The sequence below is a fragment of the Prionailurus bengalensis genome, chromosome E4 (assembly GCF_016509475.1).
Source record: "Prionailurus bengalensis isolate Pbe53 chromosome E4, Fcat_Pben_1.1_paternal_pri, whole genome shotgun sequence".
NCBI classification, from domain to species: Eukaryota; Metazoa; Chordata; class Mammalia; order Carnivora; family Felidae; genus Prionailurus; species Prionailurus bengalensis.
In genome coordinates this window covers 53,016,676-53,036,508 of record NC_057360.1, presented here as the reverse complement: position 1 = coordinate 53,036,508, position 19,833 = coordinate 53,016,676, and the positions used below count along the sequence as shown (strand labels likewise).

The 19,833-nt window shown below is 38.5% G+C and overlaps 1 protein-coding gene across 2 annotated transcripts in view; it reads right to left on the bottom strand.

Moving 5' to 3' along the window:
• KCTD3 (potassium channel tetramerization domain containing 3) overlaps positions 1–19,833 on the bottom strand; it is a 54,613-nt gene that overhangs the window by 8,486 nt on the left and 26,294 nt on the right. For both annotated transcript variants that reach the window (XM_043568877.1, XM_043568878.1), the window contains 5 exons: positions 16,703–16,818; positions 9,604–9,691; positions 9,361–9,477; positions 6,508–6,678; positions 2,343–2,498 (listed from right to left, as the gene is read on the bottom strand). In XM_043568877.1, the coding sequence (XP_043424812.1) occupies positions 2,343–2,498; positions 6,508–6,678; positions 9,361–9,477; positions 9,604–9,691; positions 16,703–16,818 (648 nt within the window). The remainder of the gene's footprint in view (positions 1–2,342; positions 2,499–6,507; positions 6,679–9,360; positions 9,478–9,603; positions 9,692–16,702; positions 16,819–19,833) is intronic.

Sequence of the window (19,833 nt, the reverse complement as noted above, 5' to 3'; positions counted from 1 at the left end):
TGGCTCTTCACTAAGCTACACACTTGCTCAGTTAGTGGACAATTTTCTCAAGTCTAATTCTATTGAGATGAAATGAGAGTCCTCATTCAATAACCCGTAACCAAAGTCAAAATAGTGATGATGGATAAAAACTAGAAATAAGGATTCTGGGACCGTATCTTCCCTCCCCTCAAACTATCTTCATGTGAGATGCTCACATAGCTTAACTCTTTGTACCTCAATTAATTATCCACACCTCCCTTCCTTAAAGTTTCTCCAACTCCTCTCCCCAAATTGGCTCCTTTCTTTCAGAACATAAATATCCTCAGGTCTCTCCTATCTTCAATGGGGAAGAAGAGAGTAGGGAGTCAGAAAGATGGCCTTTGAACCTTTTGCTTTCTAACTAGATCCATTATTTCTTTCTTTCACGGTTGCCTCCAGTATTTATTCAATTGACCACTGCAATCTAGATTCCACCCATACATAGAAGCCTACAGACACTGGACTTTCTATTCTGTTCCACTATCCTGAATGTCTCTTAAGAAATTTTTTTTATGAGAACTATAAAGGAAAAAAAAAAATCTCCCTGCCCTCTTTCAAACAGTTTACAAGGCTGTTGTAATTTCCAGGGCTGTTTCTAAACATCTTTTCTTTCATATTATACATGTCCTCCCTGATCTGACCTCTGCCTATCCACTCAGTCTCATGCCCTACTATTCTCACCCACATACCACCAATTAATGACTTTTCTGACATTTTCCAAATTTGCCAGGTAAGACTTACCCTTACCCATCCTTCATGTCTCAGTTCAAACATTGAGACCTCTACTAAGTGTTCTCTGAATGTCAGTTTCCACCAGTGTAAGTGGGGAATAATATCTTCCTCATACAACTATCAAGAAAATTAAATGAGACTGTATGTCACGACTACCCAGCAAGCAGACTAGAACTATCTCCCCTTGGTGTTTTTGCCCCATGCGATTGTTTGCTTTTTGTTTCTACTGGTCACCACACTGTGACTGGAGGTTCACCGCAGTTTTTTTGTTTTGTTTTTTTTCTTAAGATTCCTAATGCTTGGAGCAAAGGTACTCAATAAAATTCTGTGGACGCTACAACTCAAACCTGCACAATGTTACTGTCAATTAATTGTATCTCAATAAAACAAGCAAGACATTTGTTGAGATAAAACTAAACTTACAGTGCCTAGATCACAGAGAAAACTGGGTCACAGAGCAATTGTTAAAATCAACAAAGCTGAGTGTTTCTTTTTCTAAAAATACTAAGACAGCCATACTATAATTCTCATAAATAGCTTGTATTTTTTAAAGATAACTATTTTAAAATCTTTACTGTGAGAGCATATTCTGGCTGAACATACATTTAAATGTTTCACATAAAACAATTCTAATAAAACAACTCTAATGTACTCCTTTCTATCAGTGCTACAATTACTGCTTATATAAAAAAAAAAAATGATCAGAAAGGTACATGGGTTAATGAACAGGTCCCATAGAACTATTATATACAGTGAAGATACAACATACAGAATCTTCCAAAAAGACAATGATCTGTCTCTGTGAAGACTGCACATATGTTTGCATGTGTGAGTATCCACATGCGCACGTGTCATATGGTATATAGAGGGATAAGTCAAATCAACTTTATATACTTTTTTTGCTGAAATCAGAGCATATCAATGGAGATATGCTTATTATTTCCCGATGGCCATTGCAATGCCATCAAAACAACTATTAGCACCTAACACCACCAGCCCTGCTCTAGCTTCAACTTTTATTTTCAGGGGCACCTGGGTGGCTCAGTCAGTTAAGCGTCTGACTTTGGCCGAGGTCATGATTTGCAGTTCTTGAGTTCAAGCCCCGTGTTGGGCTCTGTGCTGACAGCTCAAAGCCTGGGGCCTTTCTTTTCAGATTCTGTGTCTCCCTCTCTCTTCCCCTCCCCCACTCACGCTCTCTCTCTCTCTCGCACGCGCTCTCAAAAATAAATATTAAAAAAAAATTATTTTCAGATTATTAGCAATAAAAGAAAACAACCTTCATGTTTAAAATGTGCACAGCTATCATGGCTTTTAATCATAAACAAAAGAGATATTGGAGATATTATTTAAAAAAGGAAATGATAAATAGATAAAAATTTGCTCAACTTTTTAAACAAAAAATATGCTACAGTTGGTGAATTTATAGAACTAAATAAGAAAACACACTAAATTTATGTTTTAAATGAGTTTCAAAATTGAAGTGAAAACTTCTATTTGAAACTCATTTTTAGGTTTCTCTTTACAGTTAGCATACTACTTTTGCATTGCCCACAAAGTATTTGAAAGTGCCCCCAAATTATCCAGCCCACCTATGTCGTTTCCAGAGGAATAGCTTCCATGACTTTCTGTCTCCTCCAGAGACAGTATCTTGAATGATGCTAAAGGAGTAGAACCTGGCTGAGTAGAGATCATTCCTCTGAATCGTGTTACTGTCCATGTCCGGACATGATTATTATCTGCACACACTAGGAAAGAGAACATAAAAAAAGTTGTTAAATATAGATTATAAGAGCTCCAACAGGGGCGCCTGGGTGGCTCAGTTGGTTAAGCGTCCGACTTCAGCTCAGGTCATGATCTCACAGTCCGAGAGTTCAAGCCCCGCGTCAGGCTCTGGGCTGACAGCTCAGAGCCTGGAGCCTTCTTCGGATTCTGTGTCTCCCTCTCTCTCTGCCCCTCCCCTGCTCATGCTGTGTGTGTATCTCTCTCAAAAATAAATAAAAACATTAAAAAAAATTAAAAAAAAAAAGAGCACCAACAATATCACTGTTTTTGTGTGTAACTTTTTAAACTGTGATCTATATTAAATAGATCATAGCATGTTTTGAGTGGCAAATGACGTATTTCATCCTAAAATTACCCTTAATCTGTACCTGGCCAACAAAAATGAAAGAACTGAATATAATTCACCTTGAGGCAAACATAAGGTATGTAAGTAAATCTATGGGTCCTTACAAAAGTAGCATGTAAAGTATAATTGGAGGAAATGTTTTAAAAAAAAATGCATGCAAGATAAAAGATGCTATTATTCTGTTCTGTGACTAAACTACAGAGTAAATGAGTTACCCAGCCTATTTTTCTTCAACCATAGAAACTGCTTCTGCTTATGTTACTTAAACATAAACAACCTAGATCAGGAGTTACTGAAAATTTATGGACACAAATTACATTTGTCAAAAAGCTTGTATCACCTACACAGTTATATTAAAGAAAATTAAGATAAAGTTAAGAACTATTTTATAGTTGCATTTAAGAAACATACTCCAATTAGGTTTTTTTTTAATGTAAATAATATTAAGTGGATACATATTAAGGTATTTCCTACCAAGTACCCTACCTATTGTTTCTTGATCTGAGGAACTACTCCTTTAGAAAATACAAACCAGCAATTGATATTGTTAATGCAAAAAAAAAAAAAAAAAAGTACTTTCGTGGCATGCCTTAATAAAAAAGTGTACTTTTTAATGGAAAAGTACAACTTATTCAGTTTTCAGAGAATGTGCTATTATTAGCAATGAGCTATGAACCCATCAGTAAATACTAGGAAAGTATCGAAACTTTCTTATAGATACATCTTTCTCACTGGGTAAAATGCCACAGCTGCATATTTTAAACAAAACTTTAGAAATTCAATTTTGACAAATAGCAATAAAAATTCAAAGTATACAGGTGTTACATTATCTAACAAAATTCTCCTATCTCAGGATGTCAGTTTCTGGTGAAAAAGGAGACATTTAGTTCTAGGCTGCTTTATCAGCTTCATGGAAAATAATTTCCTATTTCACTAATAAGGTTACTAGGATTCAGAAAAATACCTTAAAAAAAAAAACACCTTAAACACTTTTAGTTGACTCAATAGGCAATTTAGTTATTTTGTTAAAAATAATCATTACAGTTTTAAGACATGAAAACTAACACTATAGGAAAAAGAATGTCATTACATTCATGTCAATATCCACCAGGTGGCAGAATGATGTAACGGAGTATACATAAAATACTCTACATTTGTAGCTCAACTGGACATTTTTCTTGACAAACTTATTTAAATTTTAAACCTACATGAAATATTTGATGTTAAATGCAGATTTTACGATGTAGTTCTTTGGCGTCTCATCCTGCAATAACATCGTCACCATCAAAATAACAGCAATTACTACTAAGTGTGGTCATCACAATAGCCTTGCAAAACAGTCTTATTTTCTCACAGGATCAAATTACCTCATTTTACATAACAGTTATTCAGCATCTTGTATGTGTCAAGAAGTATGCTAAGTGCTGAGAACAGAATAAACAAGCTTCTGCTGCTGTAAAACTTACATTCTAGAAGAGGGGGACAGATGATAAACAGGCAAAGAAATGATCAAGTGAAAAGTCCACAAAGAAAACAAATCGAGAGGAGACGATGACAGCGAAAGTGACCTGATAGAGGTTTGGCTAATTTAGGCTGGGTGGCCTCACTGAGAAGGTACTGGAAATGGGACCTGAATGACAGGACAGCTGCCAAACAAATATCTAGGGGCAAAACATTTCAACGAAAAAGAACGAGTGCAAAAGTTCTGCGGCATTTCTAAGAAGTGGAAAGCCTTTAAAGGGTTAGGGTATTGTGAGCAATACGTGACATGAAGCATAGGGAGGAAAAGAGGCCTGAAAAGAAGACCCGTAACAGGAAGAACACTACTAGTTTATTTACAATACAGTAGGATACAGCAGGATACCGTAAGAAGCCACTGGGAGTCAGACATGGTTCACATTTTTAGAAGATCTTTCTGGATGCTATGTACCATAAAGAACATGTACCATAGAAAGGCAAGACAGACGGGCACCCGGGTGGCTCAGTCGGTTGGGCATCTGACTCTTGACTTTGGCTCAGGTCATGATCTCACGGTAAGTGGGACTGAGCCCCACGTCAGGCTTTGTGCTGACAGCATGGAGCCTGCTGGGATTCTCATTCTCCCTCCCTTTTCGCCCCTCCCCCATGTACCCACACACATGCTCTCTCTCTCTCAAAACAGATAAACATTTTAAGAAAAGATGAGACAGAAACAGGCAAAACAACTCAGCTCCGTGATCTAGGGGAGAAATGATCTGAGCTACCAAGTTGGCAGCAATGGACACCGAATGGTCAGATTTGTGACGTAGGTTGAAGCAAAGCCAGAAGGACTTACAGACAGATTACACGTTTGTGTGGGTGAGAGAAAGGAAGGAATCAAAGGGGATTCTTGGGTTTTCAGCTTGACGAAATAAGCAGATGGTGATGTTGTGTACTAAGATGGCCTCTGAGAGAAAAATCAAAAGTGCCATTTACCCAGGTTAATTCTGACATGTCTCTGAAACACATGACCAGAGAGACAGGCACTGGACATACAAGCTTGGAACTGTGCGAATGGTCACAAGTGGACAGCCTAGGAGTTACTGGCATATAGATGATAACACTCAAATCTGCAGGAAAACTCCAGACAAGGAAGAATGGAGAATCTAGGAAAGAGCTCTGAGGCAATCCAACACTTAGTCATTGGGCAAAAGAGGAGGAACCAGCAAAAGCATGAGAAAGACTCTTCAGTGAGGCAGGTGAGTTGCTTTATGAGAGCCTGAAGAGGAGACTGATTATTTCAGGGAGGCAGAATTATACTCAAAACAATCAGACTTTATACTCAAATAATTAGATATCAATAAAAACATACTCATCCACCCACACACCCACCCACCCATCCATCCATTCATGGACAACGTACTTTAGCTCCATTTAGTGTTTAATCAGACTGGAGATGAGTGAAAGATGCATCACCTTTTAATATTATGTAGTCTTCATATAAACAAACTTGATAGATGAAAATGATGCTTATAAAAAGTTTAAGTTAGGCAGGAACTGATCTACAAAAGATTTAATGTAAGAGCAAGCTCTACTGACACACCTGACTCAAAATTACATTAAAATGAAGCCTTTTTGAAATCATCATACACAATGAACCTCATCAATGGAATTTTACTGTGATCACTATGCTCTGTGTGTCACATATCTGCATCATTTTTAATACAGTATCTAATTAGTGTTTACATTAAAAAAACTTTATGACTAAGAAACAACTCACAAAAATGTAATTCTCTTCAAGTAATGTCTTTATACATTCTACTAGTTTTTAATATTTTTAGAAAATGATCAACAAATACACACATACATCTACAACTTTGGCTTTAAATCTTAAGAAAATACAACCAAATTTACATAAAATTCATACTTGGAAACTTCTCTATTCCATCTCAACAGGATTATAATAAATATTTTAAAATAAAATGTGCCATGAGAACAAAATATTAGAATAGAAAATAAATAAAAGATACGGTTAACTCTTTCCCAAATTCATATATAAATACATGTGTATATACACATTCTTTCCATTTGTAGGAGTGTGGGAAATTACCCACAAGGCAAGGCTGCACATGAAGCACACTCCTCGCCAGTACCTAAAATCACTTTACCTGATACAAGATGCTTCTCAGATAGCATGATTTTTGTAACAGGACTTCGATGAACTGTGAAAGTCTGAAAAAGCTGAGGGCCCGAGCCCACCGTCTCTGGGTGCTGAACAATCACTCGCACAGCTCCGGAGCTCGTACCGTAAGCAATCTCAATCCAGTTACCAGACACACCTGCACGAGGTCAGAAGTGGAAAGGCGGCGTATCAGATGATGACAGAAAGGGATAAAAGAGGCAGTGCTTTTCTGAGTCCCCAGATCCAGCTGAGCCCAGAAACCCTAAGACCTCTCTGACCAACTTCGAATCATGATTTCCTTTACAAGTCATTTCCTAACCCTGACTCCCAGATAAATCTGTTCAACCCTCCCCTGGACTGTATGTTATGCTCTAGCACAGCAACTGTAACAAACCAATCCGCTATTTCCAAGTCTATCTACCTCTATTCGTTACTGAGACAGACTGAATCACAGTCATCCTTACAGAGTGCCTGAGACACAGTAAGTCCTCAATAGATGTTTAAAGAGTTAGTCAATCTGACATGCTAAGAATACCACTGACGCAACACAGTATTCCTAAAGGAATATTCCATATTATTTCTAGTCTATTCATAGTCTAGTCTAAGACCATGTTTTACTTATTTTAAATTTTTTTATTATTACTTTTTAAGTTTATTTACTTATTTTTATTTTTTTATATAATTTATTGTCAAATTGGTTTCCATACAACACCCAGTGCTCATCCCAACAGGCGCCCTCCTCAATGCCCATCACCCACTTTCCCCTTTCCCCCATCCCCCATCAACCCTCAGTTTGTTCTCAGTATTTAGGAGTCTCTTATGGTTTGCCTCCTTCCCTCTCTGTAACTTCTCCCCCCGGTCTTCTGTTAAGTTTCTCAGGATCCACCTATGAGTGAAAACATACAGTATCTGTCTTTCTCTGCCTGACTTATTTAATTTTTTTTAATTTATTTTTTGAGGGAGAGAGAGAAAGAGACAGAAAGAGTGTGAGGAGGGGAGGGGCAGAGAGAGGGAAACACAGAATCTAAAGCAGCTCCAGGCTCTGAGCTGTCAACACAGAGCCCAACATGGGGCTAAACCCATGGACTGCGAGATCATGACCTGAGCTGAAGTCAGATGCTTAACTGACTGAGCCACCCAGGCGTTCCTACTTTTACTTTTGCCATATTATTGAATCTTTCTTGAATAATCAAGTATATACTATTTAACAAATTCAAAATACTTAGCTCTGAAACAAATACACCCATTATATTGCTTACATCATACTTACTTACTACGGTGTCTCTTCTAATCACGTACAGCTCATCATGTGAAGTTCATCTGTGGCTTTTTTAAATGAATGAATGAGTGAATGAATGAATGAATGAATGTGTCCAGGGGCACCTGGGTGGCTCAGTCACTTAAGCATCTGACTCTTGATTTTAGCTCAGGTCATGATCTCATGGTTCATGAGTTTGAGCTCAACATCGGGCTCTGTACTGACAGCACAGAGGCTGCTTGGGCGTCTCTCTATCCATCTCTCTCTCTCTCTGCCCCTCCCCAATGTGCGCGTTCTCTCCCTCTCTCTCTCTCCCTCTCTCTCTCTCTCTCAAAATATATAAATAAGCATTAAAAAGGAAGAAAAAAAAAGTGCCCAAACTCTACCACATATTTAAGGACAGAATGGAATTCAGTGAACTATGTACTTAAAAAGGTTCACAGAGAACTTCTTGGCTTTAGTAGTTATCCTTCCTGATTCACCCAAAAATATCTGAATCAAAAGAGAAAGAACATACCATAGGAAACACTTCTCATAACCTAAAAAGTGACTCCATTCTCCCCCTGCCATTGCAAAAGAAGTTTTCTCCTCCCTTTTTAATTAGATTTAAAAAATGTACATCTCATTCTAGAGCAGAGGTGAGCAAACTTTCTGTGAAAGGCTAGATGGCAAATATTTTAAACTATGCATGCCATACAGTCTGTCATAATCATACAACTCTGTCAACTGTTGCCCAAAGCAGCCAATGCAATATGTAAGACCATCGATAAAAAGGGCAGTGTGCTGACCCATCTAGCATAACAGTTGAAATCCTACTATAATTTTAAATAAAATCATCTGCATAAATTAGAATATTTATTTCACATTAAAGATAATGATTTCTTTCAATGAAGTCAATAAAATGATGATTTAACACAAATAACATTCAAAGTTATTAACACTTCTGGACACATGTTAATATTTCCTAGAATTCTTTTCATTTAAATTTTCAACTTTCCATTTATGTTTATCTTTCAATCTAGAATATAAAAATATAAAAAATATAATAAAAATCCTTAATTTACAGAACAGATTTGTTAATTTCATTGCAATGGCCTTTGAAAGATAATGAAAGCTACAGATACTAAACTTCCAAATAAAATGTCTTTTCCCATAACTTAAAAATTTCCCAAGGGAACAAGACAATATCCACAAGAGATTAACAGTCTAAGAGCCTTCTTGCTTTCAGCTGAAAAAAACAAAAGCTTCTAATTTCAAAACAAAATAAGCTAGGGTAAATAGGAAGGTCAATGTGCAAATTGTTTTTTTTTAATAATTTTAGTCAATACTGTTATGATATGACTTAAGTATAATTCAGAAGAAGGAAAGTTCTAACTTCCCACCTCAACTTATGCTTGTTTAATCATCACGTTTAACTTTAATATATAACAAATATGAACTGTAAACTAATAGAGATGATACTCTTAGAACTGCAGTTCTCAAAGAGAAAGGACTGGATTCGTTTTAGCATAATAAACCAATAAATAAACATAAATTCTCAGAAACGGTCAAGAATTTATCAGAACGCTGCCATGTACTAACTTGTTTTGGGTGTGAGGTAAACACTCAGCGCAGTAATGGCATCATTTGAAGGATCGTGATAAAGCTCGGTTACAAGAAGATCATTATCTTTCATTCTCAAAGGAAACTTCTGCATATCTAAAAAAAACCCAAAAATTTTAAATAATATTAAAATAGTGTATCTACTTAAAACTACAGAAGGCAATATTTTATTTTTAAAAACCGATGTAAAACAGGACCAGGGTTAAATGCCCATAAGCTTACCGATGTAATATATTGATCCATTGTTACATCCCAACAGAAGGAATGAGCCAGCAGTGTCGTAACTGGTTATAGGGACAACATCTTGAACCTGATGTAGGAAGATTATTATTAGATGTTAAATATTAATAATTTGTATTTACTACTCAATTTCCTTAAAAATTTGACACTTTTAACAATAGCAACGACAACAAAACTCACTAGGGGCGCTTGGCTCGCTATAGCAGTAGCGTGGGTGACTCTTAATGTGGGTGTTGTGAGTTTGAGCCCCACACTGGGTGTGGAGATTACTCAATGAAATTAAAAAAACCAAACCACTAATATCTAATTTAAATAGGGCTTAGAAAATTACTTTCTTTAGTTCCCACAGGGAACTGTGAAGAGCTGTCAATACAGGTCCTTTTAAAGCTTAAAAAAAAAAAAAAAATGTATTTCCAAAGGCAGCACCGTCCTATCAGAATTCCCATGGATTATCTCTTTTCTCTGCAAGTGGTTGTGAGCTCACAGCACGCATTAAAGTTGAAGGCACATTCTGACCAGGTTCCTTCCTCCTTCTCTCTTCTATAGAAGAGATTACATGGCCAGCCTAAATTCATGTAGTAAGGGACAGAACTAGAAAACAGACTGATCGCCAAATAGCACTTGCTCCCTTGATAATTTATCACCATGTCTTTGACAAAATGGTAATCTCTATCTTCATTCTGCTGTAGACCCCTGTTTCCTAGGAAATGGCAGGACAAAAAAATTCCTTTAAGTTTTTGTGTTTTCAAGTACTAGAATAAAAAAGTCAGCTTCCCGAGCAAATCAGTCTAGTTAAAAATTAATAACTGCCTGTATTTGTGCTACAAGAAAAGCAAAGGGCACAATTTTACTAGAAAACAAAGCAACAAACAAAAAATGTTTTTTAGAGCAGTGGCAATAAGGTCAAAATGAATCTTCCCTATGCATAGCCAGGTGAGAGTCACATGAAACTTCACAGATGACATTTAAATGAACTATTTCTCATGTATCAGGTATTACCCGAGAGAAAGAGTAACTGGGCTGGATAAGGGATGTGAGACATCACTTGCTCTGTAAGAGCTTGTAAACTTGAGGGCAAGAAAGGAAAAAAAGAAAATCACAGTGTGAGAGGCCCTAAAATAGAGTGTGCTACACCAGAGAGCAGGGAGGACTCTCATCTCAATCCCAGGGAGGGGTTTAAATTTTTTTTTTTTTCAACGTTTATTTATTTTTGGGACAGAGAGAGACAGAGCATGAACGGTGGAGGGGCAGAGAGAGAGGGAGACACAGAATCGGAAACAGGCTCCAGGCTCTGAGCCATCAGCTGTCAGCACAGAGCCTGATGCGGGGCTCGAACTCCCGGACCACGAGATCGTGACCTGGCTGAAGTCGGACGCTTAACCGACTGCGCCACCCAGGCGCCCCCCCAGGGAGGGGTTTAAAAGGGCAAAGATCAGGGGAAAGTTCAGAAAGGGAGCGAAGCATGAAAATCGAAAAAGTCAAATATGAGTTAGGTAGAGGAAGGGCCATGTCAAACAGAAGAGCAAGTATAAAAGTGTACAATATGGGTCCCTTCTAAATAAAAGGAACAAATTTAACCAAATGCTAAAAGTTGGAACCAATGATTCCTCTAAAGCTGCATGCACATGACCCTAATTCCTGTGTGAACCTTCTGGTGTCGTACACGGAAATATCTCAAAGACTCAATTACCATCCCCCCCACCCCCACCCCTGCACTAACCTCAGGTCAGGGTTTCCTTTTCATCAGAGCCAATAAGTTTTGTAGCAGGTAAACCCTGAGAGCCTTTCAGTGATATGAGTAAAGGTGTCTGAAGAATGGAGGGAAGGCTGCTTTAACGCCAATGACCAGTTTTCTCATGCCAAGTTCATTTTTTTTTAGTTCCAATACTCTAGGAAGAACTTCAACTCCTACTCCAGAATCTTGAGAGTAGGGGGATGGGGACAGATAAGGGCATGAGATTCCTCTCCTTTTAGATCCCTTATCAATGAAAGAGTGGCTGCAGCCTGGAGCGTCCCAACACACATCCAAGGCAAACATTTCTACCATTGGTTCTCTGGGAAGATAGGCTCTAAGACCAGAACCTTCTACAACCTCTTTTTCTGCAACCCTTGACCTAAATCCTGCTTTTCCTTCATGTCTACCCCTCAGTACAAGAACAGAGAAAGCAGAGGATGATAAATTATAGAGGAGTTAGGACTGAGTTCTTCTCTCCTAGCATAAGTGAGAGACAGTCATTCTGGGGCCTCTTCTTCTTTATCCTAACAACTTCACATCAAGAACCTGAGAAATCGTACTGATTAATGTATTTGGTTCAGACATGATGGTCACAGATCTACAATGGAAGTGGATTTTCTCTTCTAAGGTAGCACATGATGATTATCATTATCTCTATGTACAAAATTAAATGATATACAATTTGAAAATAATCAGTATAAAAAAAAATCAATCTGTGTTCCCAAGCACTACAAAGGCCCTAGAATCTTTCAACCACAATCTCTACCTAGATAATCATCATTTTTAACACTATGTTTTTACCCTCATCCATTACTTATTAAATAATCACTTATTTAGATTTACCAGCCTATCAATTTCTTTGCTGATGTGTATTTCGTTCCAGTGCTTCCCCTTCAAAGTATGAATATCCTTCTTTTTTTTTTAATTTTTTTTTTTTCAACGTTTATTTATTTTTGGGACAGAGAGAGACAGAGCATGAACGGTGGAGGGGCAGAGAGAGAGGGAGACACAGAATCGGAAACAGGCTCCAGGCTCTGAGCCATCAGCCCAGAGCCTGACGCGGGGCTCGAACTCACGGACCGCGAGATCGTGACCTGGCTGAAGTCGGATGCTTAACCGACTGCGCCACCCAGGCGCCCCTGAATATCCTTCTTATCAAAGGGCGTTTCTTTAATGCCTCTTTCATTGAGGCACTAAAACAAACAAAAAAAAATTTTTCTTTTTTCTTACCCAAATCAGATACAATGCTTTTAGGAAATTTTCCTTAAAATCTTATTGCAGCTGTTATAAGAACTGCTACATCAACAAAAATTTCACAACAGCTTTTAGAACTTACACATGTGCGCACGCGCACACACGCGCGCGCGCGCACACACACACACACACACACACACACACACTCTCTCTCTCTCTCTCTCTCTCACTCATCTGATTCAAATACTTCAAATCAACCTTGAATATACAACAGCTGTCCCACATACTTTGTGTGTTATTCGAGGGCAGAACTGTTGCTAAAGGCCAAATGAGAACCTACTCAACCAGCATCACAGCACTCAGGTCAGCCTGGGGTCCGGTAACTGCCCAGGGATGTCTGCACCACAGACGCTGAGACTTCATTACATGCCACCTCTACACTACAGTGAAGTTCACCTAGTTGGTTTACAAGGCTTGTATGCTGAATGCTCAACTTTCCCAAGGTCTTCCTGACCTTGGGATACGGTTTTCAATTCATGCGTACGGATGAATTTGTCGGATACGGTTTTCAATTCATGCGTACACCAAACGAGAATCATCAGGTTTTACATGGGAATAAAAGCTTTAGAATAAAGGGCACTTTGAGGAAGCCGGCAGAGTTTTCAGGATCCCAAAGATATGAACACTTTTATATGTAGTTTTAGAAACATTGGTTTAAAAAAAGAATAAAGAAGTATGTTCCTTTAGGAACCCAAATTTATGGCACAGCTAGTATAGCTTCCCCTACCCACTAAAAGCTCAGATTTGACATAATTTGTCAAATAACCTATCTGAAAGCAGACCTTCCGTTAATCATTAAAAATTCACATTCCTCTTTACAGAGGTATCACTTCCTGTCTTCCCAACAATTCTCACTCCTTACTAATCATCAGTCGGCTTTAACATCCCTCGAGTCCCTTGACATCCCTGCTTCCTTCTCTGTCCACCTGGCACTTCCTTACTTCTTGATCTCATGATTTCAACTACTTTGCCATCTTTATGTTTTCTCATCCCTTGGTGTGTCATATCCACTTTATTAACTCTCCAATCCTGGATCAGGCTAATGCTGGTTTCTTTCCTCTTGCTCCTATTTATTCCCAGTACTGAGCACTAATGGAGACACTCACATAGTTCTATCACCCAGCTCCACTACAAATGTACAAATTACAATCTCTGCAATCCTCGATACATACTTCCAGTGCCTTTGTCTTCCACTGAATTTATGTTCTTCAATCCTCCTTCCTTACTCTTTCATCAGAGAAGGAGGCATCTCTAGTTTCTGTTGGGTGAAAGTCTCTAAGCTGTTTTACATCTCATACATTCCTGACTTTGATGGGATGAGAGATCATCTCCATTCTTTCACCCTCCATGTGCTTTCTCAGACAACTTCCCTCTGACTACAACCATGCTCAAGCTTCTCTCATCTTAGAGAAAAAAAAACAAAACACTGAACATCTTTTCTACCACCCAGCCTTGATTCTCACGCTATCACTTTGTCTCCTTGCTTTCCTTCACCACCAAACTTCTTGAAAGCTAACTCCGAGTTTGCTGTGTCCAATCCCTGGTCTTTTGATTCTTCAGTTCCCACAATCTGGCTTGCCCCAAACAAAACCTAATTAACTTATATTTACAAATCATATCCTAGACTAATGTTATTTCTCAATCATGTATGTTCCTGTGGCTCTTGGTTTCCTTATCTTGTCCCCTTAAATGCTAATGTTTCCCAGACTTCTTTTTCTTCCTATGTACATCCTCTCAACAGAAAACCTTAAATCAGTTCTTACTTTTTCAGTTGTCATAGAAGCATTGTGGTTTCTAAATACTACTTTCTAGCCCTTTCTTCCTTCCTAAATTCCAAAGGAATGCTCCCAAATGTGTACTGCACACATTCATTTTGATGCCGACAGGAATCTCAGAGTAAACATGTTCCCTGTCAACTTATTACTATCCACCCGATTGTCAAAACTAGCAATCCAAAACTGGAAATACATCTCCCTCTCCTTTAATTTTCCACACCCAAACCAGACACCAATCCTGTACGTTTAGGAAGGCTTATGAAATGTTTTTCAAATAGGCTCATCTTTGCCATCTCTACCATCACTGCCTTTCGTCAAATCTGTCTGCTTCTTTGCTGGATTACCCCTGATCTCCAGCCCTGCTTTCATAGTAGTTAATGCTGCTACCTTCCTAAAACAGGGATCTAATCATGTTACTCTCTACTTAAGTCCTTTAATTTTTCTTCTCTCCTTCAGAATCAAGCATTAACTCTTTTATAGTCTTATCCTCTTGTTCCTCTCAAGTACTTGAGATCATTTAGCTTGCTATCTTCTCTGAACAGGCTACGTATTTTCACAAAGTTCTGAGCTTTACTCAGGAAATGAAGTTTGCCTGGACTACTATTCCCAAAGCATGTTAAGTTAAAACATTTCAAAAATATGAAACACCAAACCACAGTTTAAATACTCACTCATTTTCCCAAGTAACTAAACATTCTTCAAAACATAATCAAATATGTATCTCGAAGTAAATGTCACTATAAATATACGTAATATTTTATGTAATCAAAAATAAAAACAAAAAAAATGGGTAGAGGATTTGAATAGGCAGTTCTCCAAAGACATACAGATGGCCAACAGGTGCATGAAAGCATGCTCAGTATCACTCATCGTCAGGGAAATGCAAATCAGAACCACAATGAGTTATCACCTCACACTTGTTAGAATAGCTATTATCGAAAAACAAGAAGTAACAAGTGTTGGCAAGGATGTGGAGAAAAGGGATCTTTCGTGCACTGTTGGTCGGAAGGTAAATTGTTACAGCCACTATGGAAAATAGTAGGAAGGTTTCTCAAAAAATTAAAAATAGAACTATCATAGGATCCAGCAATTCCACTGCAGGGTAGATATCTGAAGTAAACAAAAACACTAACTCAAAAAGATATAGGTACCACCATATTCCCTACAGCATTATTTAAAATAGCCAAGATATGGAAACAGCGTAAGTGTCCATCCATGGATGGAGAGATAAAGAACATGTAGTGTAAATATACATTGGAATATTACTCAACCACAAAAAGAAAGAAAGAAAGAAAGAAAGAAAGAAAGAAAGAAAGAAAGAAAGAAAGAAAACATTGTCATTTACAATAATGTGGATGGACCTTGAGGGCATTATGTTAAATGAAAAAAATCAGACCAAGAAAGACAAATTCCTATGATTTCACTTATGTGGAACCTAGAAACAAACAAACAAACAAAACAAAACCAAAAGATAAAAGGTAAGAGGAACCTGGGTGGCTCAGTTGGTTAAGTTTCCAACTCTTGATTTCCACTCAGGTCATGATCTCACAGTTCAGTTCTAAACCCTGGTTCAGTTCCAGCCCCTTGTCCAGCTCTGCACTGATAATGCGGAGCTTGCTTAGGATTCTCTCTCTCTCTCTCTCTCTCTCTCTCTCTCTCTCTCTCTCTCTCCCCCCCTCCCTCCCTCCCTCCCTCCCCCTCTCTCTCTCTCTTCTCTCTCTCTCTGTCCCTCCCCACTCACGCTCTCTCATTCTCTCTCAAAATAAACTTTTAAAAAATCTAAAATATATATAAACACACACACACATACACACACACACACACACACACACATAACAACATTTTTTTTAAAGATTAAAAAAAAAAAGTAAGGGCCTGGCCAGCTCAGTCCTTAGAGCATGCAACTCTTGATCTCAGGGTTGTGAGTTCAAGCCCCACATTGGGCGTAGAGCCTACTTAAACAAAAATACAAAGATACAAACTTCCAGTTATAAAATAAGTCAAGGGAATATAATGTACAGCATAGCAGCTATAGTTTATACTACATCGCACATCTGAAAGTTGCTAAGAGTTTATCTTTTAAAATTCTTTTTTTTTTTTTTTATCTTTTAAAATTCTTGAAACAAGAAAGAAATTCTGTAACTGCATTTGGTGAAAGATGTTAAACTAGGCTTACTGTGACCATTCTGCAATATACACAAATATCTAATCATTATGCTATGAATTCCACACTATGAATTCCATAAAAATGAAGCAAATGCATAATCAGCATGAGTTTCAGAAACATTTTCTGTAATGTGCTTTAGTTAAAACTAACCTGCCAGTGCTGAGTGACGGCATTCCATACTCCCACTTTCCCTGTATGACTCGTAGCCACCAACTGGTTACCGATAAAGAAGAGAGCATCTACAGGAACACCAAGGCTGAACACTCCTTAAATGATAATAAAAAATAAAGAGTTAAATAGTCACTATCTTTAGAATTTATCAAAACCCAGATTAGAAACATCTTCAAGGTGACTAAATGTGTTCTCATTTCCATAAGTTATATGCTAGACCCTTTAGGGATCAAAAACAAGAAACTTGGTAAGCTCATAAGCAGCTGCCCTAAGTAACCTTACCCTAAAACACCGTATTATCTAAAGCTGTGGTTCCCACACTTGGTTGACCATCAAAATAACCAGGTAAATTTAAAGCGAACAAAATGACGAGGCACCTGGGTGGCTCAGTCAGTTGAGCATTCGACTTCGGCTCAGGTCATGATCTCAAGGTTCATGAGTTCGGGCCCCGCATCAGGCTCTGTGCTGACAGCTCAAAGCCTGGAGCCTGCTTGGGATTCTGTGTCTCCCTCTCTCTGCCCCTCCCCCACACGCACTCTGTCTCTCTCTGCCTCTCAAAAATAAAGAAAACTAATTAAAAAAAAATTTTTTTAAGTGAACAAAATAAAAAGAATCCTAAGATTCATCCCAGACTCGCTAAATCAGAAAACCCACTACACCTTTATAAAACCTATATGAGATTTAGCTACAGCTTGCTAATGACTGGGGTATTTGTGAACCACTGATCTCAAGACAGAGACTTGGCAGCCTTAACTATCTAAGAACATGTCCAGAAATCTGGATACACACACGTGCGCGCGCACACACACACACACACGCGCGCACACACACACACACGTGCACACACAAAGAAAAAAAGGCAGCAAGAAATCTTACTAAAAACATTCAAGCCTTTACTCTAATTATTTTAAACTCCTTGTCTCTCAGCACTGCAGATCTCCATTTAATTCATTCAACAGGCATCATATCAGGCCATAGGATGAAACACATGAACAGACAGGATATTACTGGGTACTTAAGGTTTAAAAGAGAAAAAATGCAAACAACCAATTATACCATAACACAACAATAACTAAAAGATGTGGATACACAGGATCAAGTAACGTCCAGAGGAATAAAGGGGGGGGGGGTGTTAAGAAAAGAGGTTTGAAGATATTTTTTAGAAAAGAAGCCATCTGAGTTTTTTTTAAAGGTAAATAGTTCACCAAATGGTGGTGGGGCGGGGGGGATGGGCAAGCCCAGAGAATCAGAGAAAAAGGAAAGAGGGGATGTAGGAAGGGAGGCTGTAAGGAGCAAATATCCCACATCAATAGCAGAAGACCCAAAAATCGCTAAAAGAATTCTAGAATTCTAGGCTCACTTTGGTATGGCATTATGGCCCTTTACAGTCGTTTCTGGACAATATATAATAGAAAAACATGATGCATAAGGCTCTGAAGAACTCATGGGAAGAAACAAACCAATTAACTGCAATTGTAGCGTGTACTGAAAGCATAATCCAGAAAAGGTAACTGATTTCTTTTGACTCTTACACCAGTGCACAGTATTTCCCTTTCTGTTCAGAACTGTGAACTACATACAAGACAAGACCAGCAGCAATAAACGCCTTGAAAATTCTTAACCAGGAGCACCTGGCTGGCTCAGTTGGTGGAGCATGCAACCTCTTTATTTTTCATAAAAATGTAAAAATATTTTTAAGTAATCTCTCCACCCAACGAAGAGCTCAAACCCAAAACCCCAAGATCAGGAGTTGCACGCTCCACTGACTGAACCAGCCAGGCAGTCCAAAAATAAATCTTCAAAAAAAATTTCTCAACTAATTTTGAAAAAGCCAGGCACCTAGGAGGAAAAATGATTTACACTGGACAAAAAGAAAAAAAAGTGGTAAGTATTGCTAAGAATGTCATATATACGTGTATGTATATATATATGTATACATATACATATATATAATCTATATGTATAAATACGTATACACATGAATACACCACCTCAACCAAACCTGTCAACCAAAAAAAAAAAAAAAAAAAAAAAAACAAAAACCCAGCAAAATAAAATACAACACACATACCCAAAAACCTGCCACTCCAGAGCAGAAAATCATCACCTCAAACACAATTTTAGGAAATCCTTTAATTTTGATGCAAAACAATTGTTCAGAACATGTGAAACCAACCATATTCAGTACTATGGGCCGCGTTAAAGGTGGAAATAAAAACTAGAAAACCAACTAACATCGATTACTCTAGAGAAGGATGAAATCAAGGGAAATCAAGGAAGACATTCTGAATGATCTCAAGAAACTCAAAGTGTCACTCCTGCTTAGGCTCAACAATCTCGGCTACTATCCACAGGGAAGACACGCTACAAGTAATGACAAGTTCCTGTCTTCGGGGACCCTTTCAGCAAAATACTGCTTATAGCAGCAATCCAGCAGCACCGCCTTATACAAGTTAAGATGAAAGGAGCCCGACCTCTAGAAGAGCTCTATCCCAGACAAACCAGCCAAACAATTTTCTTTGGACGGTGTTGTCAAGTTTGAAGAACATCTGTAATAGTAAGTGGTTTCTTTCACTGGACATGAACAAATTACCACGTACCGTCTCCCAGCACAGCTCCCTACCACACTGGCCTCTGAAAGCAAAGGAAGGCCTGAAATCTCCACTCACTGCCGTGTTACAAGCGCCTGTTTGAAAAAAGGAGTGGGGGAGGGGAGAGAAAACACAACTTAACTTTCTCTCCGTACAATTAATTACCAGCGTATCATAATTTCAAAGTTGTAACGTTAAAACTTTTTCCCTACAGTTGTTAGGGAGGACTCCCACTGCCAGCCATGATGGCATACACACGGCATCGGATTTTTCCTCACCGTGAAGCGACAACGGGCCACAACACACGAGGCAGCGGTGTTCAGGCACCGGACAACGGGTAGCTGAAGACGCAAAGGTGGGAAATAGCCAGGAGCCCCGCATTCACCCGGCTTTCGGCGTTCAGGGCGCTTTACTGGCCCTACCACAGGGAGGTCAAACTCACGGGCAGAGTGATGGCTTCTCCCTGAAGAGACTGAGGTAGATCACGCAGCTGATGAGGTGGCTAGAACCTGAGAGCAA